The sequence below is a fragment of the Kogia breviceps genome, chromosome 16 (assembly GCF_026419965.1).
Source record: "Kogia breviceps isolate mKogBre1 chromosome 16, mKogBre1 haplotype 1, whole genome shotgun sequence".
Lineage (NCBI taxonomy): Eukaryota > Metazoa > Chordata > Mammalia > Artiodactyla > Physeteridae > Kogia > Kogia breviceps.
In genome coordinates, this window is record NC_081325.1 from 7,823,043 (window position 1) to 7,846,539 (window position 23,497).

Here is a 23,497-nt window from a genome sequence, read left to right on the forward strand (position 1 = left end):
TATAGAACTGTCACTTTCCTTTGTCCCTCCCAACCCATTCCCGTCCCTCATCCTTTATACTTCATTCCCACCAACCCTCTTGTGGTGGTGGATTCATTTCTGGTCTATCCTTCTTGTTACAAAAGAAGACATACGTGTTTATTTCCTTATGTTCTTTCTTACCTGGAAGGTAGCGTACTGCAGTTTAGATATTCGTTTGCTTTTTTTTTTTTCACTTAACAATATATTCTGGAACTCATTCCGGATAAATTCATATAAATCTTCTTGATTCTTTTATTTTTTTCTTTTAAAAACTGCATTGTACTCCATACATGTGAATGTACCATAATTTATTGGACCACTTTCCTATCTATGGGCATTTAGGTTGTTTTTAAATATTTTCAACTACAAACAATGCTATAATGAACAACTTTGTGCCTTGTTAGAGATGTATTCTTAAGGTACAAAATCTTAGATGTGCAATTACTAGGTTAAAAAAGAACACACATAGGGCTTCCCTGGTGGTGCAGTGGTTGAGAGTCCGCCTGCCGATGCAGGGGACATGGGTTCATGTCCTGGTCCGGGAGGATCCCACATGCCGTGGAGCGGCTGGTCCTGTGAGCCATGGCTGCTGAGCCTCCGCATCTGGAGCCTGTGCTCCGCAACAGGAGAGGCTACAACAGTGAGAGGCCCGCGTACCGCAAAAAAAAGAAAAGAACACACATAGTTTTGTCAGATTTTTGCCAAATTCCCCTAAAGAAGAGTTGCACCAGTTTGCAGTGTATGAGAGTGTGTCCCAAAGCCTTGTCAATCAAATTTGCTGCCATGCTTTTTCAGTTTCAGCCAATCCAAGAGGTAAGAGATGGCATTTCAGTGTTTTAGTTTGCATTACTCTAATTATGAGAAACTGGGAACAATTTTCATATGTGTGAGGCATATTATTACTTATTCTGTAAATTATTGATTTCCCATTTGACTGTTGGGTATTTGGTCCTTGATTCTGCCATTTTGAAGAGTTCTTTATATATTAGGAACATTAGCCCTTTATCTGTGGTAAATGCTGCAGATCTTTCACCTAGTTGGTCAGTTATCTTTTGACTGTGTCAGTGGTAGTTTATATCATCCAAATGTATAAAAAATTTTATACTGTCAAACTTATTAGTTTTTTATTGCCTCTATTTTTAGTCATATTCAGGAAGTCTTTCCCATACTAGCATTAAAGAGGAATCTACAATGTTTTTGTTTCAGTTTTTTCAGTGCTCATGTGGTTTTACTTTTAAATTTAGATCCCTGTTCCTTTTGGATCAGGTATGGGTATGGTGTGAGGTGTAGATCTAATTTTATCTTTTAACAAATGGCTACGCAGCACCACTTATTAAAAAGTCTATATGTATCCCAGAGATTTGAGATGTCAGCTTTATCATACACTAAATTTCCATATGTCTTTAGGTCTATTTCTGGACTTTCTATTGTATTCCACTTGTCATTGGTCTATTTATATGCCAGTGCCACACTGTTTTAATTGTAGAGGCTTTGTAGTATGTCTTAATGTCTGATGGATCTAGTCCCCCTACATAGTTTTTCATTTTTGGTATCTTCCTGAATATTCTTGCATGTTTGTTTTGCCACATAAACATTAGTGTCAATGTTTTCAAGTCCATAAAACAAAGGCTTGTTGGTATTTTAATGGGATTACATTATATTTATCAGTTAACTTAGTGAGAACTGACATCTTTAGGATGCTGAGTCATCCTCCCAAGAGTATGAGATATTTTCTGTTTGTCTAAGTCTATTTTTGTGTCTTTCCGGAATAATTTCAAGTTTTTCCATGTAGGTTTTGCCGATTTTTGATAGGCTTATTCCTACATATTTATTGTTAGTTGCTATTGTAAGTTGGGGTTTCTCTTCTGTTATTTCTCTAGCTATTGTTTGTGTATATGAAGGATATTGTCTTTTGTCTCTTAATTTTATATCTGACTACCTTACTGAATTTTTGTACCATTTGAGTCAGTTTTATCATTGACCACTTATTTTCTAGAGCTTTCTGGTTATACTATTGTATCATGTAAAGATAGAGATAGTTTTACCAAAGATAGAGATTCTTTACCAAATCTTTTGTCTGTAATTAATTTTTCTTTTCAAATTACATTGGCTAATACTGCTAGTATAGTATTGAATAGTTGTGGAGATAATTAGTACCCTTGCCTTGCTCCTGATTTGACTGGAAATTCTTCTAGTGTTTCCATATTAAGTAAAATAATAGTTTTAGAACTAATATTTTTCATCATGTTAAGATGTTTTATCATGTCAAGAAAGTGTCCTTCAATTCCTATTTTCTTGAGTGCTGTTAACTGGAATGGGTATTGAATTTTTGTCCAAGGCTTCTTTCAGCATCTGTGGAGATAATTATATTTTTTCCCTTTGATCTATCAATATTGATTTCCTAATATTGAAATGACCTTAAATTATTGGAATAAATCTCAACTGGTCATGGTGTATTATTTTCTTTATATGCTATTGGATTCTGTTTGCTAATATTTTTTTCAGTCCTTTTGTGTCAATATTCATGAGTGACAATGATCAGCAAGTTTTTTTTCTACTTTCTTTGGAGTCTTCATCAAGTTTAGGTATCAAAATACTCAATTTATTAAAGGAATTAGGAAATTTTCCTTTATTTTTGCATCAGTATTTTGAGCTAGTTTTCTATTTGCTGCTGTAACAAATCACTACAAACTTAGTGCTTTAAAATAACACAGGTTTGTTATCTAACTGTTGTAAAAGTCAGAAGTCCAGAGTGGGTCCCCCTGAGCTAAGATTGAATGTAGGCTGCATTCATTTCTGGGGGTTCTAAAGGAAAATCCACTTTCTTGCCTGTACCAGCTTCTAGAGGCTGCCTCTGATCCTCAGTTCATGGTCTCCTTCCACCTTCAGAGCCAGCAATGGTTTTTCTTTTATCACGTTTCTCCGACATTGACTCTCCTACCTCCCTCTCCCACCTTTAGAAGTGCCTGTGATTACTTTGGGTCTCCTGGATAATCCAGGATAATCTCCCTATTTTAAGGTCAGCTGATAAGCAACCTTAATTCTGCCTGCAACTTTAATTCCTCCTTGCCATGGAGCATGACATAGTCATAAGTTCTGGGGATTCTGACATAGACATCTTTCTGGCAAAGGGAGGCATTATTCTACCTGCCACAATCTTCAGTGCTCTAGATCAATTTATAGAACACCGGAACAGTCAGATCTTTGAAGGTTTGATAGAAGACCATGGTGAAAATATCTGGGCCTGGTGTTTTTGTGTGTGTGGTAGTTCTTTAATAATTTTCTCTGTATCCTCTGTGGAAATTTGCTCTGTTTAAGCTTTTTCTGATGGGCTCAATTTTAGTTATCTATATTTCTTTAGAAAATTATCCATTTAATAAAGCATTTCAAATGTATTTGTATGGAGGCCTGTTACAACTTTTAATTCTTGTTTCTGTTTTCTTTTTGTCATTTCTTATTTTGTTTGTACATTCTCTCTTTTTCCTTGCTCAAGTTAGCTAGTGGCTTGCAATTTCGTTAACTTCTTTCAATTAAATCTACTGCTTTCCTATTCTCTACTTCATTCATTTCTGCTTTTGCCTTTACTCTTTCATTCCCAGTGCTTTGTTTTGGTTTACTTTGTTGTTGTTTTCCAGTTTTTTCAGCTAGGTATATAAGTCATTTAGTCATTTATTTGCATCCTTTCATTTTTCACTTATGAAAGCATTTCCAGCTATGAGTTGTCCTCTCATAACTGCTTTAAATGTATCCCATGTGTTAGGGGTTTGGTAGTTTGTTTTTAGTGGTTTTTAAAACTTTAAAAAATTTCAGTTTGTATTTTCTCTTTCACCCAAGAGTTGTTTAATGGGATTGGGTTTTTTTTGTTTTTTTTGTTTGTTTGTTTGTTTGTTTGTTTTTTGCAGTACACGGGCCTCTCACTGTTGTGACCTCTCCCGTTGCGGAGCACAGGCTCCAGACGCGGAGGCTCAGCGGCCATGGCTTACGGGCCTAGCCGCTCCGTGGCATGTGGGATCTTCCCAGACCGGGGCACAAACCCGTGTCCCCTGCATCGGCAGGCGGACTCTCAACCACTGCACCACCAGGGAAGCCCTGTTTTTAGTTTTGATTAATGATTTATCTTTTCATTTCATTGCTTAATAATCTCTACTTTTATTGCACTGTGATCAGAGTATTGTTTGTAATATTTCTAATTGATGGAAATTACTGATGTTTCTTTATGATCAGTGTTTATGCATGGTTCAAAGGCTCTTGACAAAAGATATATTTACTTACATTATCAAAATATAAAGTTCAGTATATATCCAAAAGACCTACCTAATTGATTCTGCTCTGCTTTGTTTGTTTATCCACTTGATCTGTCTTGAACTGAGAATGGTAAATCTGCTTCATAAAGTTGGTTACTTTGTTATTTGGAGCATAGATATTCATAAGTATTTTATTTTCATTATAAATTTGGCTTTTAGCATTAGAAGGTGCCCTTCTTTGCCGTGTTTAACACTTTTAGGCTTGAATTCTTATTTGTTAGATATCAAGATTGCTACTTCTGCTCTCTTATTGTTTTCATTTTCCTGGAATACCTTTATCCATCCATTTATATTTTGCCTTGCTGAATCATTTTGTTTTATATATCACATGAATATACCATATAGTTCGGTCTTACATTGTGAGCTGAATTGAGAATCTTTTTCTTATAATTGGTGAAATTAGCCCATTACACGCATTGATATGACTGATATGTTTGGTCTCAATTCTATCATAATGTTTTATAATTATATCTCTTATGTTCTATTGATGTGTTTCTTTTTCTAAAGCTCTATATTCTTTGCTCTTTAATGTTAAAGAATGGAATTTAGGAACATTTTATTTTTATTTTAGTGGTTACCTTTACGCTTACACCTTTTTGAGTGTTCCCAGTCCCCTGTTTTCTTATCTAACCTTTGACCATCTGGTTTGCCAGTTTTTAATTGTATCTTTTAACTCCTACTTATTGCCTTCACAGCAGCCAAGGAGCTTAACTTACTTTCTTTATCCTCTTCCTATCCTCTTCCTATTTTCTAGTTTTCCTCTTCCTAGTTTTCTTTCCTGCTAGTTTTTTGGTTGCATGATTTCTTTTTAGTTGTCACGACATGTAGCATTTGTACATTAGTCTTCCATCCTCGTACTCACATTTGGTTTTGTCTTAGATCTACAATTCTGTGCATAAATCCTTACATCAGTCCTTTTGATGAAAATTTCCCAGTCATCTCTCAGTTGAATGACACACAAACTCTAGGCTATTCCTTCAGAAAGACTCATAGGTACAAAATTCCCTATGACCTTGTGTTTTAAACCTTCTCTATAGCCTTGATACTTGGAGAGCTTGATTTTTTAGAAAGTCCTTGTTTTATATGTTCTTTCATTAAGTTGTTCTTTGTTCATCTTTAAATACTGCTCCATTGTTGTCTTACTTTGAATATCTAACATTTCTGCCCTTGTAATTAGGTGATCTTTTTGCCTAGAGATCTTGATTTTTATTCTAATCCCTAAATTCTAACAGACTTAGTAGAAGTTAAACATCTTAGCGTTGTTTAAATCTGGGCTACTTTTCCCAGGTACCCAGTGGGTCTTTTCAAAATGAAGATTCAATTCTCTGAAAAGCTTTCTTACAGTATGTTGGGGTTTTTTTTAAACATCTTTATTGGAGTATAATTGCTTTACAGTGGTGTGTTTGTTTCTGCTTTATAACGAAGTGAATCAGCTGTACGTATACATACATCCCCATATCTCCTCCCTCTTGTGTCTCCCTCCCACCCTCCCTATCCCACCCCTCTAGGTGGTCACAAAGCACCGAGCTGATCTCCCTGTGCTGTGTGGCTGCTTCCCACTAGCTATCTGTTTTATATTTAGTAGTGTATATATGTCCATGCCACTCTCCCACTTTGTCTCAGCTTACCCTTCCCCCTCCCTGTGTCCTCAAGTCCATTCTAATTTATCTTTCTATGAGCACTTTGTAATTTAATCTTCACTTTTGAGATCACTGTCTTTTTCTTCCATTTCAAAATTCAATCAATAGCAGAGGTGTAAGAGGTGGTCAGATTCTTTGTCTATTTTTCAGGGAGAGCTGACAGGATTCGCTGCGGGACTATATGTAGGATTAGAGTTCCTTATATTATTTTCAAAGAATTGTGGTCACCTTCACTGCAAGCGCAGACTTTTTGCAAACATCAGGTGTAATCAGTAGTTGTGAGGCACCTACCATTTCCTTCCCTGAAGTGGTAGCATATTTGGGAATCTGGGCATATGATGTAGAGTAGAAGCTATGGAGCCATTGATTGGAGGCCATGTGGCAATCTAGAGTGAGCATTGCTGATAGCTTTTAGTGACAGACCCACACAGATAAATGTCCAGGGTCTTCTCATCAGTGGAAAAAGAGAAAGAGGAAAATAGTAGAGCGGTTGGGAGAGTGAGTCAGCTCTCTCCCACGCTTAGGTAGTAAAGATAACGCACAGTGGCACCCTTAATGTCTTGTACTTCTTCAGAGCTGCAAATCGAAAGACAGGTCCAGGCAGATGTCAGAGCGGTTTCTCTGTCTTTGCTTGACGATGTCTGTGCAGTTGGGCCTGAGGATTAATGTTCTGCAGGGGTCGTAAACGCCTCCCACCAAACATTAGAGCAACAGCCGTGTTGTTCCCCATTAGCACGTATCTATGTCCTGAAGTTCTTCAACTTCAACTAGGATGAGTCTGCTCAACGTTTACGGTATTTATTCAACATGTACCGGTACTTACTGTGTGCCTGGTGCTGTGCTGAGTGGTAAGGATGCTGTCATGTCCTTAGAGGCTCTCACGGAGCTGGTGACAGGAAGGCAAACAGACAGGTCAGAGAACTGTTTGATTGCCATGGTGAGAGGTGCTACAAAGGAAGAGTAGAGGTTTCTGGGAGAAGCTTCACCCAGCTGAGGTGCTGGGGACTAGTCTCAACAAAAGTAAGAAGCCATATGCCGAGTTCAGTGAGTTACACATCATTCCCGTTCCTGCAGTGATCCCGTCTGTTCTTGGAGAGGCTACTGCTTCATCATGGTATAGTAAGAAGGGCTAGGGCACTTGGATAGACACGTAGATTGGTCACAGACACCATTCCAGTATCCAAGTCCTTTCACCCTTTCTTTATAATGGCCAGTCAGTCACATTGCGAATTGGTATTCAGCTTGTGGTCTGCAGTGACTGTCCTTCTTATCTAATGTATGTCAAATAGACAGATGCACTTTGCAGCTTTGCCAACTGTTGCCCATCTCTGTATCTGATTCTATCAGTTATCCAGTCTCGTCCAGCCTATTTATCCAGCAAGTAAAGGTCATTTTGAATTTCACGTCTCTTACAAGAGTAGGCAGCCCTTCTGAATATAATGCAGAAACTTAAGGAGGATATACCTCTCCTGCAGTCATCCTAGCCACCGACTTAAAGGGAAAAAAATAAAGGTACTGTCAAAGACTAACAGATTAAAAACAAAAAAGATTGTCATACCTAAATAGCAGCCTTCCTACTTGGGTATTACAGAAAAGTGACGGCTCTTTTGACAAGTATCTAAGAACAGAATAGTATATATGTCATTTGTTTCTTTTGTTTTGATACCCTTAATATTCTAGATCCTGGTTATTACATCAAAGGTGTCTGAGAGCACCTATTGTCTGCGTGCAAATGATCATAACCATCAATTACTTCCAGTTTCAAAATTTCTGTTTCACATTTTCCAGCCCATTCTCACCTCATTAAATTCTCTAGATGGATTGTGTTTGGTAAAAGCTATGCATATTTTCCTGGCAATCCCCTTTGCTAAAATCCAGTGCAAGAGCTCCAGCTCATATTTTAGATGCATGGAAACAGGAGAGGCACGGACGGTGGAACCAAAATAAACAGATGGTTGCCTTGACAGTCTGTAAGAGGCTCTTTCATGATCGTTTTTCATGGTTTTTCTTCTGAAATAAGTAGTGAGACAGACATACAGTTTTGATCCCGCTGACCTCCTGCAAATGGCCCATGGCTGACAAACTGCACGAAACAACAAAACGCTTCTGCCAGGAAGCCACCGTCAGCGAGTTCCACTCCTGCGAGGTCCTTCCCGCGTCACTTGAGGCAGTGGTCACGGAGACCTAGTCCCAAGGCAGACTGCTGGTGCTGTGGCTGTGAACTGAGGGAGGCACAGCAAGGGGGCGTGAGATTTGGGGGAAGACAGATGTAAACAGTTAGGATTACATGGAACAGAATGTCATGAGCGAGAGCAAGTACACACAATGACATGAAACCAGAGAGAAGGAGAAAATTCACGCCAGTGGAAGGATCAGGCAGAGGAGGTGAAGTGGCCCTGATGGGACAGGGCAGTCGGGTTTGAGCCGAGGCAGCCTGGGGTCTGGTGAGGGATTGGGGCTGGGGCAGAGGTCAGGAACTCCAAGTTCAAGGAAGACAGAGAAACAGGAATAATAAAACTGACTATTTTAACATTGACTTATGCCCAACGTTTCTGCTGTGTCAGTTCAAAGTTATTTGTACATTGGTTTGTAAATGTACCTTAAAAAAAAACAAAGCACTACAGTAGAGGCTCTTGCTCCAGATTCTGAAAATGTGGGGCAATTTCATAAATATGTTAGAATTTCTTTTATATTTTTATATACTCACATCCCTTCTCCAGATTATAACACAAACTTATAATTATGTAGGCCTTACAGAGAAAAGCACGGTGGTAAAGACATAGCTTTTCAGTCAGATCTGAGTCCAGGACCCCACTCCATCTTCTCCTCGCTTGACGTATGCATGGCAGGATGTACGATCTCTGAGCCTCATTTTTCTCATCTGCAAAATGCAGATGATAATAGGGCTTATTTCACATTGCTCTGTGAGGGTTTCGTGAACTGTCTGCATGCAAGCCCTAAGCACGGTGCCTGGCATCTACTAATGATCAGTTAATGTTCATCATTATTTATCGCTCCAAAACATCGCGTGTTTATGAGGTTTTCTCTGAAGAGGTATCCCAGTAGACCTTCCTATACCTTTTCTGAATGTTTGTTCCTACTCCCACGCAAAAAAAAAAATATACCAGGAATAAAACACATCCCAAACTTTTTTTAAATATCAGGAACTAAAATGTCCCAGGTTTCATCAGGCTGCGAGGTCACAGCTTCCTTTGTGCTAAATTACAATAGTCTAATCCCCCATTCTATACTCCTTTAAGAAGTTCAGCCTTTTCTTCAGATATCCATGCATTTGGGGGACTCTTTAGAAAATTCCTATGCCGGCCCTTAGCTTGGGCATGTTGTATAGGCCAGTTGATCTCCCTCAAAGTGAGTTTCATTGAGCACTTTTTCTCATCTAAAGGCCCCAAGAGAAGGAGCTGTTACTGTCTCATTCCATCCTAAGGCCCCATCCTGATTTCTTCATGACATCTTCCAAGGACGTTTTGTCTGAGGGAAGGACCACTTTCTTCAAGGGAAATCTCAGCCCAAACAGGTGGCCCTCAAAAGACAACAAACAGCACGGGATTTGTGATGTGTAAATCCCATCCCCAACTAGAAGGAACCAGGCACCTGGAGGGGGGAGGGTTGGCTGGTCCCAGATCTGTAACAGGAAACATCCCAGGTGAGCCTAAGGTACTGTGTTGTGTCAGAAAGCAAGAAAGGGAGACGAGTGAGTTGTGTCAAAAAGACACAGAGGCCACTGAGAAGGTGCCCCCATTGGGCAGAGATGAGATAAACTGAGCATCTAAAAAGGGTAATAAATGCAATCGATTAAAACACATTGTGTATATTAACATAAAACCATGAATTTATAATGATGTTTGGAAGACATGAGAGAAAGCAGATGACCTCATTGGGTACCATTACAACCCTAAGTCTTTATTCAGAAAATTGGCACTTAAAGGGAAAGGAGTGAGCATTTATCCCATCTTTCCTGTACAACCTGTATTGCTGGGAATTGAAATCTCCCTAGTTGATGAAGAAAACTTCTTTTCTTATATAAAAATTCTAGCCAAGAAATGCAAAAGGATGATAGAGTCAGAACACCATGTTGTAACTCCTAATGAAATAATCGATTCAGGTAATAACCATTAAGGAAAGCATTAGATGAGCTGGTGATGGGGAGCTGTATAATGGAAGAGAGGAAGCCATCACATCTGATTCCCTGTAGCATCACTGACGATGGAACCCCCAGTCACTGTGTGCTTCCCAGTGGGTTGCAGGGTCAGGCCCCCAGCCTCACATCCAAGGTACTGTTGCCCAGGTACATTCAACCTCGAATCTCATCCAGCCTCAAGAACGAAATTTTATTTACAGGGTTGTAGGAACAGGGGAAATGACAATACAAGGAAGCAAAGAGGCAAGTCCAGAGTGTGGGACGTTCTATAAGCCAACCAACCCAGTTTCTGAACAAATCGGTGGCGGCAGGGAGACAGGAAGGGGACGGTGGGCCCTACTGGTTGATAAAAGAGGCCTAGGAGACTTAACACCTAATGTAATATGTGAACCTAGTTTGGGTCAAGAAAACCAACTGTTAAATAATTTTGTTTCAGAGAAGCCAGGGTAATGTTGTTACAGACTGAGTGTTAGATGCCAAGGATATATTGTCAATTTTGTTCGGGGTTTTAACGGCATTGTGATTATGTTAAAATGCTCAGAATTTTCAGCAATGCATACTAAAATATGTAGGGCTTGACTCTAAAATACTTTAACAAAAAAAAAAGAAAGAAATAAAAGGGACAGGTGAAAATAAAGTTTCAAATCTTGATAATTGCTGAATCTGGGTGATGGACATATGAAAAAAAATAAGAAAGGGATAGATGTAACAAATGTGCCAAAATCTTGGTAACTGTTGAAACTGGAAATGGGTATATGAAGGTCCTTCATATTTATCCCCCTGTTTTTGAGGACATTTGAAGTTTTTTCACTGACAAAATAACGATGGCGTAACTCTAGGACACTGGTACATTTCTCAAAATGTGGGTTGTTTGCTCTGAGATCTCACCATGTGTGCGATTTGAGCACAGCCAGTCCCGGGCCCCTTGGCACCCTCTGGGCGCAGGAAGAGAAGCTGAATCCATCTTTCTTTGGGCAGCCTCGCCTCTCACCCTCTCTCCTGTGGGCAGCAGGGGAGCAAGCGTGCTCAGACCTCGCACAAGAACAAGCAGTCAGGGCTTCCCTGGTGGTGCAGTGGTTGAGAATCCGCCTGCGGATGCAGGGGACACGGGTTCGTGCCCTGGTCTGGGAAGATCCCACATGCCGCGGAGCGACTGAGCCCGTGAGCCATGGCCGCTGAGCCTGTGCGTCCGGAGCCTGTGCTCCGCAAAGGGAGAGGCCACAGCAGTGAGAGGCCCGTGTACCACCAAAAAAATAAATTAAAAAAAAAAAAAAAGAACAAGCAGTCATTTTCTAGGACGGTGCAATCTAAAGCCCAATTTAGAAGGAAACTGTGTCCTCAGGTGCAGAAAAACAATTCTGCCCGAAGAAAGCCGCCTGCACACAGCACTGAGACGGCCAGCTTCTTAGAGCCTCCCTGTCCTGCTGCCCCACCCACAAGAGAGGCTTTGATCTGTCTTCACTTGATCAGAAACTTACTGTGCAAGGACCGCCTACCCCCAGGGGAATGCACGCCACCACTTCTTTGTCTGTCGTAAAATGCACATGACATAACATTTACCACTTCAGCCATTTAAGTGTGCAGTTCAGTACCTTTCAGTGCAGTCACATTATGGTGTAACCAGCCTCTAGAACTCTTCCCGTCTTGCAAAACTGAAGCTCTGTCCCCATTAAGTATCTCCCCATTTCTGCCTTCCCCACAGCCCCTGGCAACCACCATTCTACTTTCTGTCTCTAGGTATTCGACAACTCTAGGGACCTCATGTAAGTAGGATCATACCGTATTTGTCTTTTTGTGACTGGCTTATTTCACGTAGCGCAAGGTCTTCAAGGTTCATCCGTTGTAGCATGTGACAGGATTTCCTTCCCTTTTAAGGCAGAATGATATTGCGTTGTACGGATGGGTACATTTTGTTTATCCATTCATCCATCGATGGACGCTTGGGTTGCTTCCCAAGTGTCTTGGCTTGTGATCAGTGCTGCTATGAACATGGGTGTACCAAGGCATCGCTTCTTGCAATAGCACGTTTTTCTCCCAAGGTGTCAAAAGCTCCAGCAACAGCTCTCCGCCCAGGTTGAAGCTCAGGGTCCTGTCAGCTCTTGTCTCCCTGGGAGGTCTGCCTGAGTTCACTGCCAGAGAGGGCGGGGCCTGTGTGAGAGGAGGCACCACCTGTGCACCGCCTGACATCAAAGAGCCCAGGCAGCGGTCACTGCCTTCCCCTGATACGCTTTGTCTGAAAACAATAAAAGTAATACATTCTGGCAAGATGGTAAACAGTGGAAATTCACTCCCTCACCCCTGTTTTCCATTGCCAAGGGTCAGCTGCTGTTGGATGAACGGTGAGATTTTTTCCAACAGATTTATTGTAGACATATACAAACGCATATGTGTGTATAGTTCTGCTTCATTTCTCATACAAGTTTCCATATACTGGAAAGGTGCTGGATATCGAGGGTGTTCCCATTTTTATGCTGTTACAAATGATGCTAAACTGAATATCCTTATGCATACACTCTCGTATGTATGTGTTACTGTAAGATAAAAGTCGATCTGTTGGGTCAAAGTGTATGTACATTTAAAATTTTAATAGAAACAGCCTAAAGAATTATACCAGTTTACCTGTTAGTGCCAAAGAAAGATTTGAGTTTATTCTTTCAAGTTTAGGACAAACATTCTGGTCTGTTGTTATTTAATCACCAAATATCCTTGACCTCTCTACAAGCAAATCTAAGTCGCCTGTGCTACTTAATTAAAATCGTCTTGGAAAAATCTCAAGTTAGTAAAATTATCTAATTTTAACTATTGTCTGCTTCCAGTCGTAGGCCAATTTAATGGGCAAAACTGTAATTGTATACTTCTGCAGACAGTAAATTTCAGGATCTCTGAGATATCAGGAAGTATAAAGTTAATTTCATAAATATTTGCATCTCTTACTTTCAGGATTACACAAACATATTTTTAAATACCACGTCTCTTTTGAAATTAAAAAAAAAAAAAAAACCCTTCGCTCCTACCCCTGTTCCTTTTTGATTTTGAACTTTTTGAAAAATTCCAAATCGCCCAGAAAGATCTAGTCCGCTAAGACTTTTATGCTGATATGCCCACGAGATATAGCCGCCCACGCCCCAATTTTAATTACTTAAGCCACTTGAATGGTTTGGTCTGTCAAATAAGACAAGCGATTTCACGATTGTGTTTCAAATATAAAGATTTCCTCCAATGAGGCAAAACTGTTCGTGGCACACAGATTTGAAAAGGAGTAATGGGTGGTCCCCTCCGCGCCGCCCCCTCCGCCCGGGCAACGATGCCCTGAGAGGCGGGTCACTTGGAGGAAAGGCCGTGTATTATGCATCACGTTGATAAGCGTCTTTGCTTCTCGGGGAAATAGAAAGCCAGTATTTGAGCAGAGCCACGTCTCTCGCCGTCCTCTCCGTGGTCCTCAGCCCAAGCATCCCTGGAAGACCCAGCCCTTTTGTGTTTCCTGCGTCCTCGCCAGGCGTGTCTGCGTCGCGCGCCGGGGCGCCACCGCGCGAGGGGGAGGGCTGGGAGCGGCGCGCCGGCTGTCCCCTCCGGGAGGCGGCATCGGTAAATGCTCGATTGTTATGCGACGATTGATTTGCCTCACTGAGGATTCCAGTGGCAAAGTGACCCTCCCTCCAACTGTCCCCTCCCTTCCTGGGCCCGCCCTCCCTCTCCCCGCAGGGGGAACCTAACGCGGCCGCCCTGCGTTCCTCCTCCTCCTCTCCTTCCTCGGGTTCCCGGATTCCTGAAGTTATTAGGGGAAATAAGGTAGCCGAGGGGACCACATGGAAGTTGTGACAGCTCCCAGCGGCGCGCCCCTCTCGCTGGAGCCATCACCTCGCCTTAGGGATTACCCGCCGACACACTGAATGAAGGAGGTCCACTTGCCAGCCAGCCTGCCGAGATGGGCCACTGCTGCTGCAAGCCTTATAACTGCCTTCAGTGCCTGGACAAGACGGTACTTTGCCTTCCCTGTCTCTCTCTCCCTCCCCTCCTCCTTCCAAAGGGCAGAGAGAAGGCCAGAGCCAGCGCCTCTGTCCCTGTCCCCGGCATGTGTGTGCACTTGTCTTGTGGGTGAGCAGGAGGCCGCCCTGACTGGCTCCCGGGTGCTGAACGGGAGCCGCGTTGGCAGAAGCACCAGGGTCTCCCATACTCTGCAGTGCCTTACATAATTGCCTTCCTGCAGCCTCAGATGTAACTGTTGCATTCTCCTGAAACAGGAGGGCTCTGCTCCAACATCTTGAAATTCAAACTGCCAAGAAATCCTTGGAATATTCTTACTGCATTTTAATGTACCTGCGAAATCTAAGACGGTCCAGTGGGGAATTTAGATTAGCTAGACGTGTTTCCCTTGGCCAACTGGTAACTTTGAAAGTTTGCCGCTCTTTTTGACAAACAGCATCCACCCTTGTAATTTCTGTTCTTAAGGTCAGAGAAGCAAGCACCTGTCCAGTTACTCTCTCTATACGTGTTTGCCTCACGTAGGGGTGAAGAACATAGAGGTGAAAACTAAGGAGCCGGAGAGCCTGAGGGTGTGTTCCAGTTTTCACTGGAAGGAAAATTCACAGCCAGGGAATGGAGAACAGAGTGTGAACAAGCATTGTATGACAATTCCAACACAAAGCCTTTCTTTGCTTTTGACATTTGCCTGTGAGCTTGCAGAGGGATTAAGATATGCTTTTAATTTCACTATTAGAAATGTGCAGGAATTTCTAGTAGTGATATAAAATAAAATATATCACTCTTGTCTCTGTGGTATATTTTATTATCACACACATTTGGATTTCTGAAAATGCATGAAATGGAGTTTAACGAGAGGTTGAAATTGCCTCCTTTCTACTCATGGGCGTCAGCTATATGGCTTGAGGTATAGTATGTGACCAGGTGAAGGGAAATGAATGGCTTAATATAAAACACATTACAAGGAGGTCACTTGGGAACATCTTAGTTATCAGTTGTGTTTATGAACCTTGACCTCAAGGAGGGTTACGTAGGGTTACGTACCACCTAGGAAAGTTAAAATGATACCTTACAAGTCCCCTGGTCCTTCTCTTCCAGTAGAAATAACTGTCTCAGTGGGATTGACTTTTGCTACCATGACTAAGAACTAAAATATTTATGTACACATTTATGTGCTTTTGACAAATAGAAATATGCAACATTTGCACTCAGTTATCTGCAAATCCAACATGGAAGTGATTAAGGCCTTTTTTCAAGAGAAATGGTCACCAAAAGGTGTTGAAGGAACCCTTGTAACAGTAATTATTATGAAAGGGAAGGATTTGCTACAAGTACAACAATATTATAATGTTCATATTTCTAAGCTCTGGTACAAAAGTTTTCGAAATAGAAGCTGATTAAAGGTCTTTCTTGAGAAACTATATTTTGAAGTGAATCCATCCTCCTCTTCTGTTTCAAATCCAGTTGTTGAAAAATATTATCCCTTTAAATGGGAGTCTTTAAATGGGAGATGTTAGGAAGATAATTAAATGTTATTTCATCGCAGTGCGATGTTTAAGTGACTTGCAAATGTTTTAGCTTTGAAACTTCAAACTTAAGGCAAATTATTCTTTCCTGATGAAAACTTTAAAACTTACACAGCATTTACAAACTTTCTCATTAAGTTTACACCCACATTTCTTGATGTTTCTTTGCTATATTTTAGAACGGTGTTCCCATTGGCGGTTCATAGGTGCTCATTTTAGGGATTGAGGGCTCTCCTTTTTTAATTAAAAATTTTCTTGTTTTATTTAGTTACCCACCTTTCAGCATGACTTCACAGGCAGTATGCCAAAATCATTTGTTTATGCAATAGTTACCTATTGGGCCAGGCATGGTCTACTAGCAATATTATGGGATTCCATTCCAAACTCTGGAAATCAGTTTACTCTTTAAGTCCCACAATAAAATCCTTCAGTTTGCTGATCAGCTCTGACAATCCCAGCATCAACCTGGTTTGAAAGAGACTTGATAAAATGGTCGATGAAGTTGTTTCTGATTACTTTAGCCCATTTTAATAAACAATAAAAAAAGAAAAGAAACATTTCTTCCAAACTCTGTGTAATACAAAATAGAAAACTTTATTTTGTGAAGTAAAAATGTCTTTAACAGTTTGATCATAGTGCAGCTAAAGATGTTTTGAAAAGAGTGGGGAGACAACTGTAGATAACTCATCAGTTCAGAGAGGGGCCAAGAAATGTTAGTCTTAAGATACTTCTTTAACATGAATTTATTGCGGGGGGGGGGAGGAAGGTAAGGGGTCTTACCTAGAGTATAAAATGCATAAAAAGTTGTTAAGTGAACAAATAGTTTTTAAAAGCTGATCGTGCCTAGGCATTTTAATGTTAAAAACACCTGTAAACACATTGACGGTATATCTTACTCGTTTGCTCTGTGCCCAGTTATTATGGGGACTAGCAAAGAATTCTTAAAAGGCACAGCCTGTCCTGTGGAGTTTACCAGTTATTTGTTTGGTTGTATTTCCACCTTTTCCAGAGAAATTGCAAGTGAGGTAGGCAACAGTAACACATACAGGGCAGTTAAACCATTAGTATGAGACTGGGGTATCATTAAGTGAAAGTCATGTGGTGTACTGATCATACCTGTTTCTGGAATCCGGTGAAAGGAGAAGTCAGTGCTGGGATCAAAGGCGGGGTTTCTCAGAAAGAGTGGATCATGACTTGCACGATGAGGAACAGGGTAGAGTTTTGAGAAGGACCGTACCTCTGAGCAAAGAGTGCAGCGGTGAAGATGTTTTAGCCCACTTTGGTGGAAGATGAGAGTCCACGTCGGGGCACAGAAGCGCACAGGGAATGTGCGGAAATGTTTTCTAGGCTGAAAACCAGACCCAGGTTTTTTCACTTGAGTTAAGAAGAAGGAGGGCTGCATCTTGGGATTTGAGAGGCGGTCTGTAGAAAGACTCATTCTCTACAGGTATTTGCAAGGGAAAGGAATGACCCAGGAAGGCCCCGGGGACACCCGGATGCACCCCCGAGAGTCCGTTCGCCAGCGGACACTCAGTGCGGTCCAGGCCCAAGCCGGCAGCTCTGCACGTGCAGACACCTCCCAGAGTTGGCCGTTCTTAGGAACGCCGAGGTACTAAGAGAAATCAAGTAGACGTACAATTAGAATGCCAACTTGTTTTTCAACAATGAGTAACACGCCTGACAAGCAGCTGAATGCTTACAAGCCTGATAAACACGGGATTTCTTTTCCGAGTCCGAGTCTCGCCTCGCAAGAAGCTTCGACGAGGGAGGGAGTGTTACTTAGGCATCCAGCGGCCTCGCGTCCCACCCCCACTCCAGCCTGAAACCACTCGGGAGGCCGTGTGGTTGTTACTCGCCCTGGTGACCGCCTCTTCCGGTCGCCCTTTGCTTCCATTTCTACGACCCGCTCTTGTCTTACTGCTTTAGGTCCGGTCCTTGCCCTTTAGGGGTTACTTGGCATATCTCTCCCCTAACCTTTTCTGTGTTGCGTATCATCTCAGAGGCGAATCTTACTTAGCTTTGCTCTAAATTCTTGGTAGAGGTGTGAGTTGGGGGAAGGCACCTCACTGCTTCTCCCAGGTATGCACTGCGTGATGGGACAGTAGTAAACTTGGGAAGGTCACTCAAAGACCATAGAATCCAGAAAGGTCAGGAGACTTCTTCAGTGAGACGTAAGTGGATTAAAAATCATGGTTCTGGCTAATTTTCCTTTCTTTTGCTTGCTCTGGGATCCAGAATTTTCCAGCCTTACTTCTTTCGATTCACATTTCTTCTCCTTGGGCCCCACAAGTCTCTGTCCTTCCTAACTGTTCCTAGGTAATCCAGGTTGGTTCTGATGCCCCCTATCGACTCCCCCCTCTCAGGTAAGCTAGACGTTTTGTGCTCACCAACACCCAGGCGTGCACAAGGCACAGGCTGGAATGATGCGTCTTAGAATTCAGTTTCTTCTGAAACCAGATACGGTTTTGCTCGTTTTCCACGTGACTAGACACTGACACGTCTTTAAGAATATTAAATGTGAACGATGCTTTCCCTTTGATCAGGCTATATTAAATTTCATTTCTGAGTAGAAAAGCAGACATATAATACAGTGGGCTGTGTTAATTATATGTGAAAGAAATAATACTTATTGATTAAGTCAAAGCATGGCATCAGTGCTGCCTTAAAGCCATAATAACTGAAATGAATAAAAGGTCAGTTCACCTCCCGAAGGAATTTTCCACAGAGCTAGATTATGAATCTGGCCAATCTTCACAATAATACTGATATTGAAAATGAATGCAGTATTCACAAAGGGTGAAAAGAAGAAGACTTAGGTGTTCTGTTGATGTCACCTGGTGGCTGGTTTGTTTTGAAATACAAAAGAAAATGTTTCCCTATTAAGACAAGTTCTACCGTGTAGAATTAAACCCTCCGCTGAACTCATGAGTGAGAAGCAATATTGTTTCTGGGAAGAATGACAAAAATCCCGTAACCTCTTTGTAATTTCATGTGTAGGTATATGACTTAGGATTTCAAAAATTCATAATAAAAAGGATCTGGATGTTTCCTCAAATACCGGAATTCTGTAGATATTTTAATTTTTCACTTCTCATTAGGGTTCTTTTGCTTAGCCTGGGAAAAAGTGGCCCAGCTCACATGATTGAATTTTCCTGATCTGCACCGATTTCAGGGCAGGCTAAAAAGAGAGGAAAGATTAGTTGGGAGTCTTTAAGCTTACACATATATATATATTTTTTTAAATGTACATACATATGTCCCTCTTTAAAAAAATATATCAGATGGAGAAGAGGGAGCTGATGAAAACACTCAGAACTACAGTGAATTTTATGAAGTTGCCATCAGTACCCTTGTAGCTGATCAAGCATTCTTTCAGGGACAGTCAGAGACCAGAAGCAGACACTTGGCAAGAAAAGGGAAAGGGCCCCTCTGATGGGGGTGACAGAGGTTCCCAGAAATAGCCCCAGGTGCTGTCTTGTGTCGATGGCCCTTCTGGCCTTTGCCTGGGGTTCTCCCTTCCTGGGCCCCCTGCTTACGCATCCCCTGGTCTCAGGAAATCTCCAAGCCAGCCCTGCCTGGTTGAGTTGTATCACATTGTGTTTTTTTGTAATTGCTTCTTTATTTACTGACTCTCTGGGAGATTCTTAAGCTTCTTGAAGGCAGAAGTATCCTGCCTGGCATGTCTGCCTGCCACGTAGTAGACACTAAGTAAATATGTGTTGTGTTGGGTACATTCCTGTTTCTGGATCAGTTGGCGTGAAAGCACCTCAGATTCACGCAGCGTTTTATGTGTTGATTATCATTCAAAACAGATCTATTCAATTTTAATAAAAACCAGGCTGTCCTGTCGATTTCTAATTGGGGGAGGGGCTTAGGTGGCTGATGCCTAAGTGAGGCCACGTGGATGATGATAACACAGATAGGCGTTTTCACTTCCTGTCACCGCCAGTCACACGGGCCGCACCAGCCCCCAGAACAGACAGCCCCCCACTGACCAAGCATGTTAGGGTAACAGAGTGTGGCAGGCTTGCCTGGGGCTCGGCCGCACATCCGGTTGCTTGAAGTTAACGGGATGGTGGGCAGGTTGTACACTTTGCCAGGCTTCTGTCGCCCGGAAAGGTCAAAGGCAGCGTTTCTCCGGAGTTGGCAGCGCCACGTCTAAGAAGAAATGCGGGCTTCACTGCAGCAGACCTGCTAGGGCAAGAGGTGGAGGGGAGACTCGGACGTTTCGTGGGGAGAGCGCCTCTGGGATTCCACCTGTGCGTGCAGTGGGCCGCGCCAGAGACACTAGAGGACTCGGACTGCAGAGGAGAGCTGCGTGACAACGTAAAAGAGGCGGCTAAGAAACACAGCTGCTGGTGAGGGGCCGAGACGAACGTTCTCCAAGTGTCCCTGTCGAGTTAAGCCTGTCCTAGAGTAAACAGTAATTTTAGAGAAATGGCCTTCTTCGACTTGGCAATCTCTGGACTGTATCACTAGGATAGTTTGGATGCCTAATACTGAGTTCTATTTTTAGCCCGTCTGACTGAACGCAGGGGCTCATGTGCTTGGCACCAGTGAGGAATTTTCCACTCATTCCCCATGTAGGGAAGCACCGAGATCTGCCACGGAGGCCTCGAGGAGGCCCTGCTTGTATTTCAGACCTCCCACTGCATCGTCACTCGGGACGTGGCTTAGGGTGGGAGAGGGGAGGGGATGGTGCCTTAGAGCCCTTCGGAGGGGGTCTTTGGGGCAGCCTCACTCCCGGTGTGCAGCTGCACCTCAGGGCCCGGCAGGAAGGCTGCTGGGCTCTGTTGAGCCACAGTGGCTGGAAAGGTGACTCTCGGAGGCTGGGAGTGGAGAGCGGAAATTCCCTTTAGGTTCCTTTCTTGCCTAAGGAGCAGCGTGTCCCTGAAGTCTTAGCTGTTGGCTCATTGCTTCAGTCGCAGGGCAGCATCACGTCATTCTGGTTTGGTCTGCAGAAAACAAAAGGTAACGTAATTGATGCAGAGCATTCACAAATTAGAAGAGTCGCTGTCATTTCAAAGTCAAGCACTTAAGGAAGGAGGGCTGCAGCCAAACTGCTCCGGCTGGCCTCCGCGAGCAGAGCCGTGCCAGCGCCTTCAGGAGGCGCACTTCGGAAAGGGCTCAGAAAGCTGGCTGAGGGAAAGCTCAGTAGCTGCCCTATCAGACGTTACCGCCACACGGAGGCTAGAATGGAAATGAAGTGCAACTGACAAATCCGCACCAAGGACAAACACAGGGAGGGCAGGGGGGGCGGGTGGGGTGTGAATGCAGCCAGGCAACAGCCATCAGGGAGGGGCACTGCCTCTCCTGCAGTTAGACGTGGAAAGCTATGTGGTAATGAGTGCTCGGCTCCAAGCTGAGGATGGGTGCAGTTTGGTGTTGGGGCTAGGTAAACACGGGACAGAGGGGAGCAACTCTTTGTGTTAGTGTTTGAGAAAGAGGGGAGCCTGGGTGAAAACTCCTGCTTGGCCACTTCCTGGCTGCTTGTGCAGGTTACTTGGCCAGTTACCTAACCACAGAACCCCGGTTCCATCCTCCAGAATGGGAAATAAAACCCAGGACCTGCCTGACAGTCTTTGGGGGAGTAAGTGAGGAAAAGGGCTTACCCAGCACCGCGCCTTGGCATCTAGGAAGCGTCTGGTCGAGGTTGGTGTTAATATTGACGTAGTGATCAGCAGACCTTACCCAAGCTTGCTCATTTCCCTTGACATTCTAGCCATCAGGTTCGTTGCTTGTCTTTGTCTATTTGATGACCCTGAGATCAGTTGGTTTTGTCCTCTGTGCCTGCAGAAGGTTGGGGGTGAGGGGGGCCTGGGTCTTCACGGATCGTCTTCCTCTCTGCTTCTCAAAAGGGAGAGGGTGCAGGGTCTCTCATCTCCCTGGTTTCCCTCCTATTTCCCCTGCATCTCTTCTCCCTTCCCGTCCTCTTCGCTTTCCTCTCTTGCGTCTTCTCTCTCATTCTCTCACTTACGTTTCTCCTAAAGCAAAGATGGGTGGGCAGGCCTGGCCACAGATGCCAGCGGTGGCTTTTCATCTAAGTGACTCAAGTCTGAAGATCTCCATCAGCATCATCACCGTCTCCAGCTGAGGCCTGTCCTCCTCGCTGGACCTTCAAGCCACTCCGTCCCCAAATGCCTGATTCTCCCGTGGCTGGCTGTCACCCAGGATCCCTCCACACGGGGGACATCCACCCAGGGCTTCATCCCAGGGCTTCTGCAGGCGCTGAGGGGAACGTTGGCTTTGCGTGAAAGATTAGAGTCCGTTTGTTGTTTTTTGTTACATTCTAGCCGGTCCCTGCCTGACCTCGTCCAAGTCTTTGCAACCCTCAGCGGCCCAAGATTGAATACTTGGTGATGCTATTCCTGGACCGATGAGGACAATATTTCAATTCTCTGGCTGTGCTTCGGAAATTGAGGATATGAGTGTTCAGAATTATTCTTGATAGTAGAAACAAGTTAGTTTTTTCACTAGTTTGAGATTATTTCGGGGTAAGTACTGAAATTTACCCTCTCGGGAATACCAAGTTTTCTTAATTTCTAGTAACAAGTCAGCCGGCTGTATTACGCTGCTGTTAGACCAAGGACCTATCCCTGTGATCAGTCTGACTAGACACTTTGCCTGTTCTGAGTTCTCCAGTCTTTGAACTTAGAGTAGAATCAAGACAGAGCCAGGAAGGTGCTTTAAAAACAACAAAAAAAGCAGAGAACAAGACATATGCCGACTCTGAACACATGGAGGCACTCAGCGTGGCAAAGCGCATCTATAGGATGTCATCCAGTTGCAAACAAAATCCAAGGAAACAACGGAGTTGTAGTAACAGCGAACACTTGTATAGAGCTCGTGAGTGCCAGGCGCCGTTCGAACTGCTTCACGCACGGTAATTTATTGAACCCTCAGGACGACCCTATACCGTGGGCGTGGCTTTGAGGCGGTGTCGTGTAGTGATTAGGAGAGTGTACACTTTCAGGGGTGATTTCCAGCCTTCACATTCAGGGAAGGCAAGGATGCTATGGGCTGGGGTGAGGAGGGGGCTCCATGAGTGGGAGGGCGGTCCACTGTCCCTCAGATAGTGTATGGCTGCTACATTAGTCTTAAGAGAACCGTGACTTAATCACTGTTAATGCCTGTGACTAAACTAGCTCTCAGCTTATTATGCAAGTAGAGCTTTACCTAGGCATGAAATTCTAACAGTGCTTAGCAAATACCCTTTGGATAACCTGAGACCCTGCCATCAAGCCAAAGTAGCACACACGTCACCGGATTCTAAACGCAGCAGACACAGAGACAGGATCATGACAGCTGTCTGTTCCCACTCGGCACAGGTTGTCCGGAGGTGCTGACATCGAAGTCAAAGGAAGTTTAAGAAAGAAAGAGCATTCACGAGGCCCTGAGGATATCTGTGCTAGATATTTGGTACCCATTTTAGCCAAAATTCCCTCTTTGGAAAGGTTTGCTTTGGGAGTACCTTCTACATAATGAAGGAGCCTTTCCTTGAGGGCCTGCACTTTTGGCATCTGTCACTTGAAGAGAATTTATGTACCACATCTTTCCTAGTTATTTGTAGTAGTAATAAAAATCACAACAAATGTAAATATTGGTGCTGACTCATGTCTTCAAGTCGTCTATTTTATGTCATAGTATGTATTTGATTTGAAAACGACCAAGTAATCACTTAGTGACAAATGGCATTCTTTACAGTAAGTAACGCTTCGAGCGTGAGTTTTCTTCGTCTTCCTTCTACCGATGCAGAGAGTGGAACAAAAAACCTTGGGAACTTAAGTTTAGGTGTTGGCCTTATTGCAAAGAGAAATGTCACATGTTAGGTTTTCTGCCCATTATTCATTAGGTAGGTAACAGTGC

The 23,497-nt window shown here is 43.1% G+C and overlaps 1 protein-coding gene and 1 long non-coding RNA gene across 12 annotated transcripts in view; both read left to right on the forward strand.

Annotated features, from left to right (window-relative positions):
- The window catches only part of MTUS2 (microtubule associated scaffold protein 2), a 499,652-nt gene that overhangs the window by 426,894 nt on the left and 49,261 nt on the right, over positions 1-23,497 (forward strand). The window contains exon 1 of one of the 11 annotated variants that reach the window (XM_059041791.2): positions 13,649-14,103. The exons of the other annotated variants lie outside the window; for them this stretch is intronic. Within the exon in view, the coding sequence (XP_058897774.1) occupies positions 14,050-14,103 (54 nt within the window). The 5' untranslated portion in view covers positions 13,649-14,049. Of the gene's footprint in view, positions 1-13,648; positions 14,104-23,497 lie in introns of those variants that run through there. 11 annotated transcript variants of the gene reach the window in all.
- LOC136792791 (uncharacterized) lies at positions 20,920-22,116 on the forward strand. Its single transcript, XR_010837222.1, has 3 exons — positions 20,920-21,026; positions 21,178-21,283; positions 21,925-22,116. It is a non-coding gene; the product is annotated as an uncharacterized lncRNA (long non-coding RNA).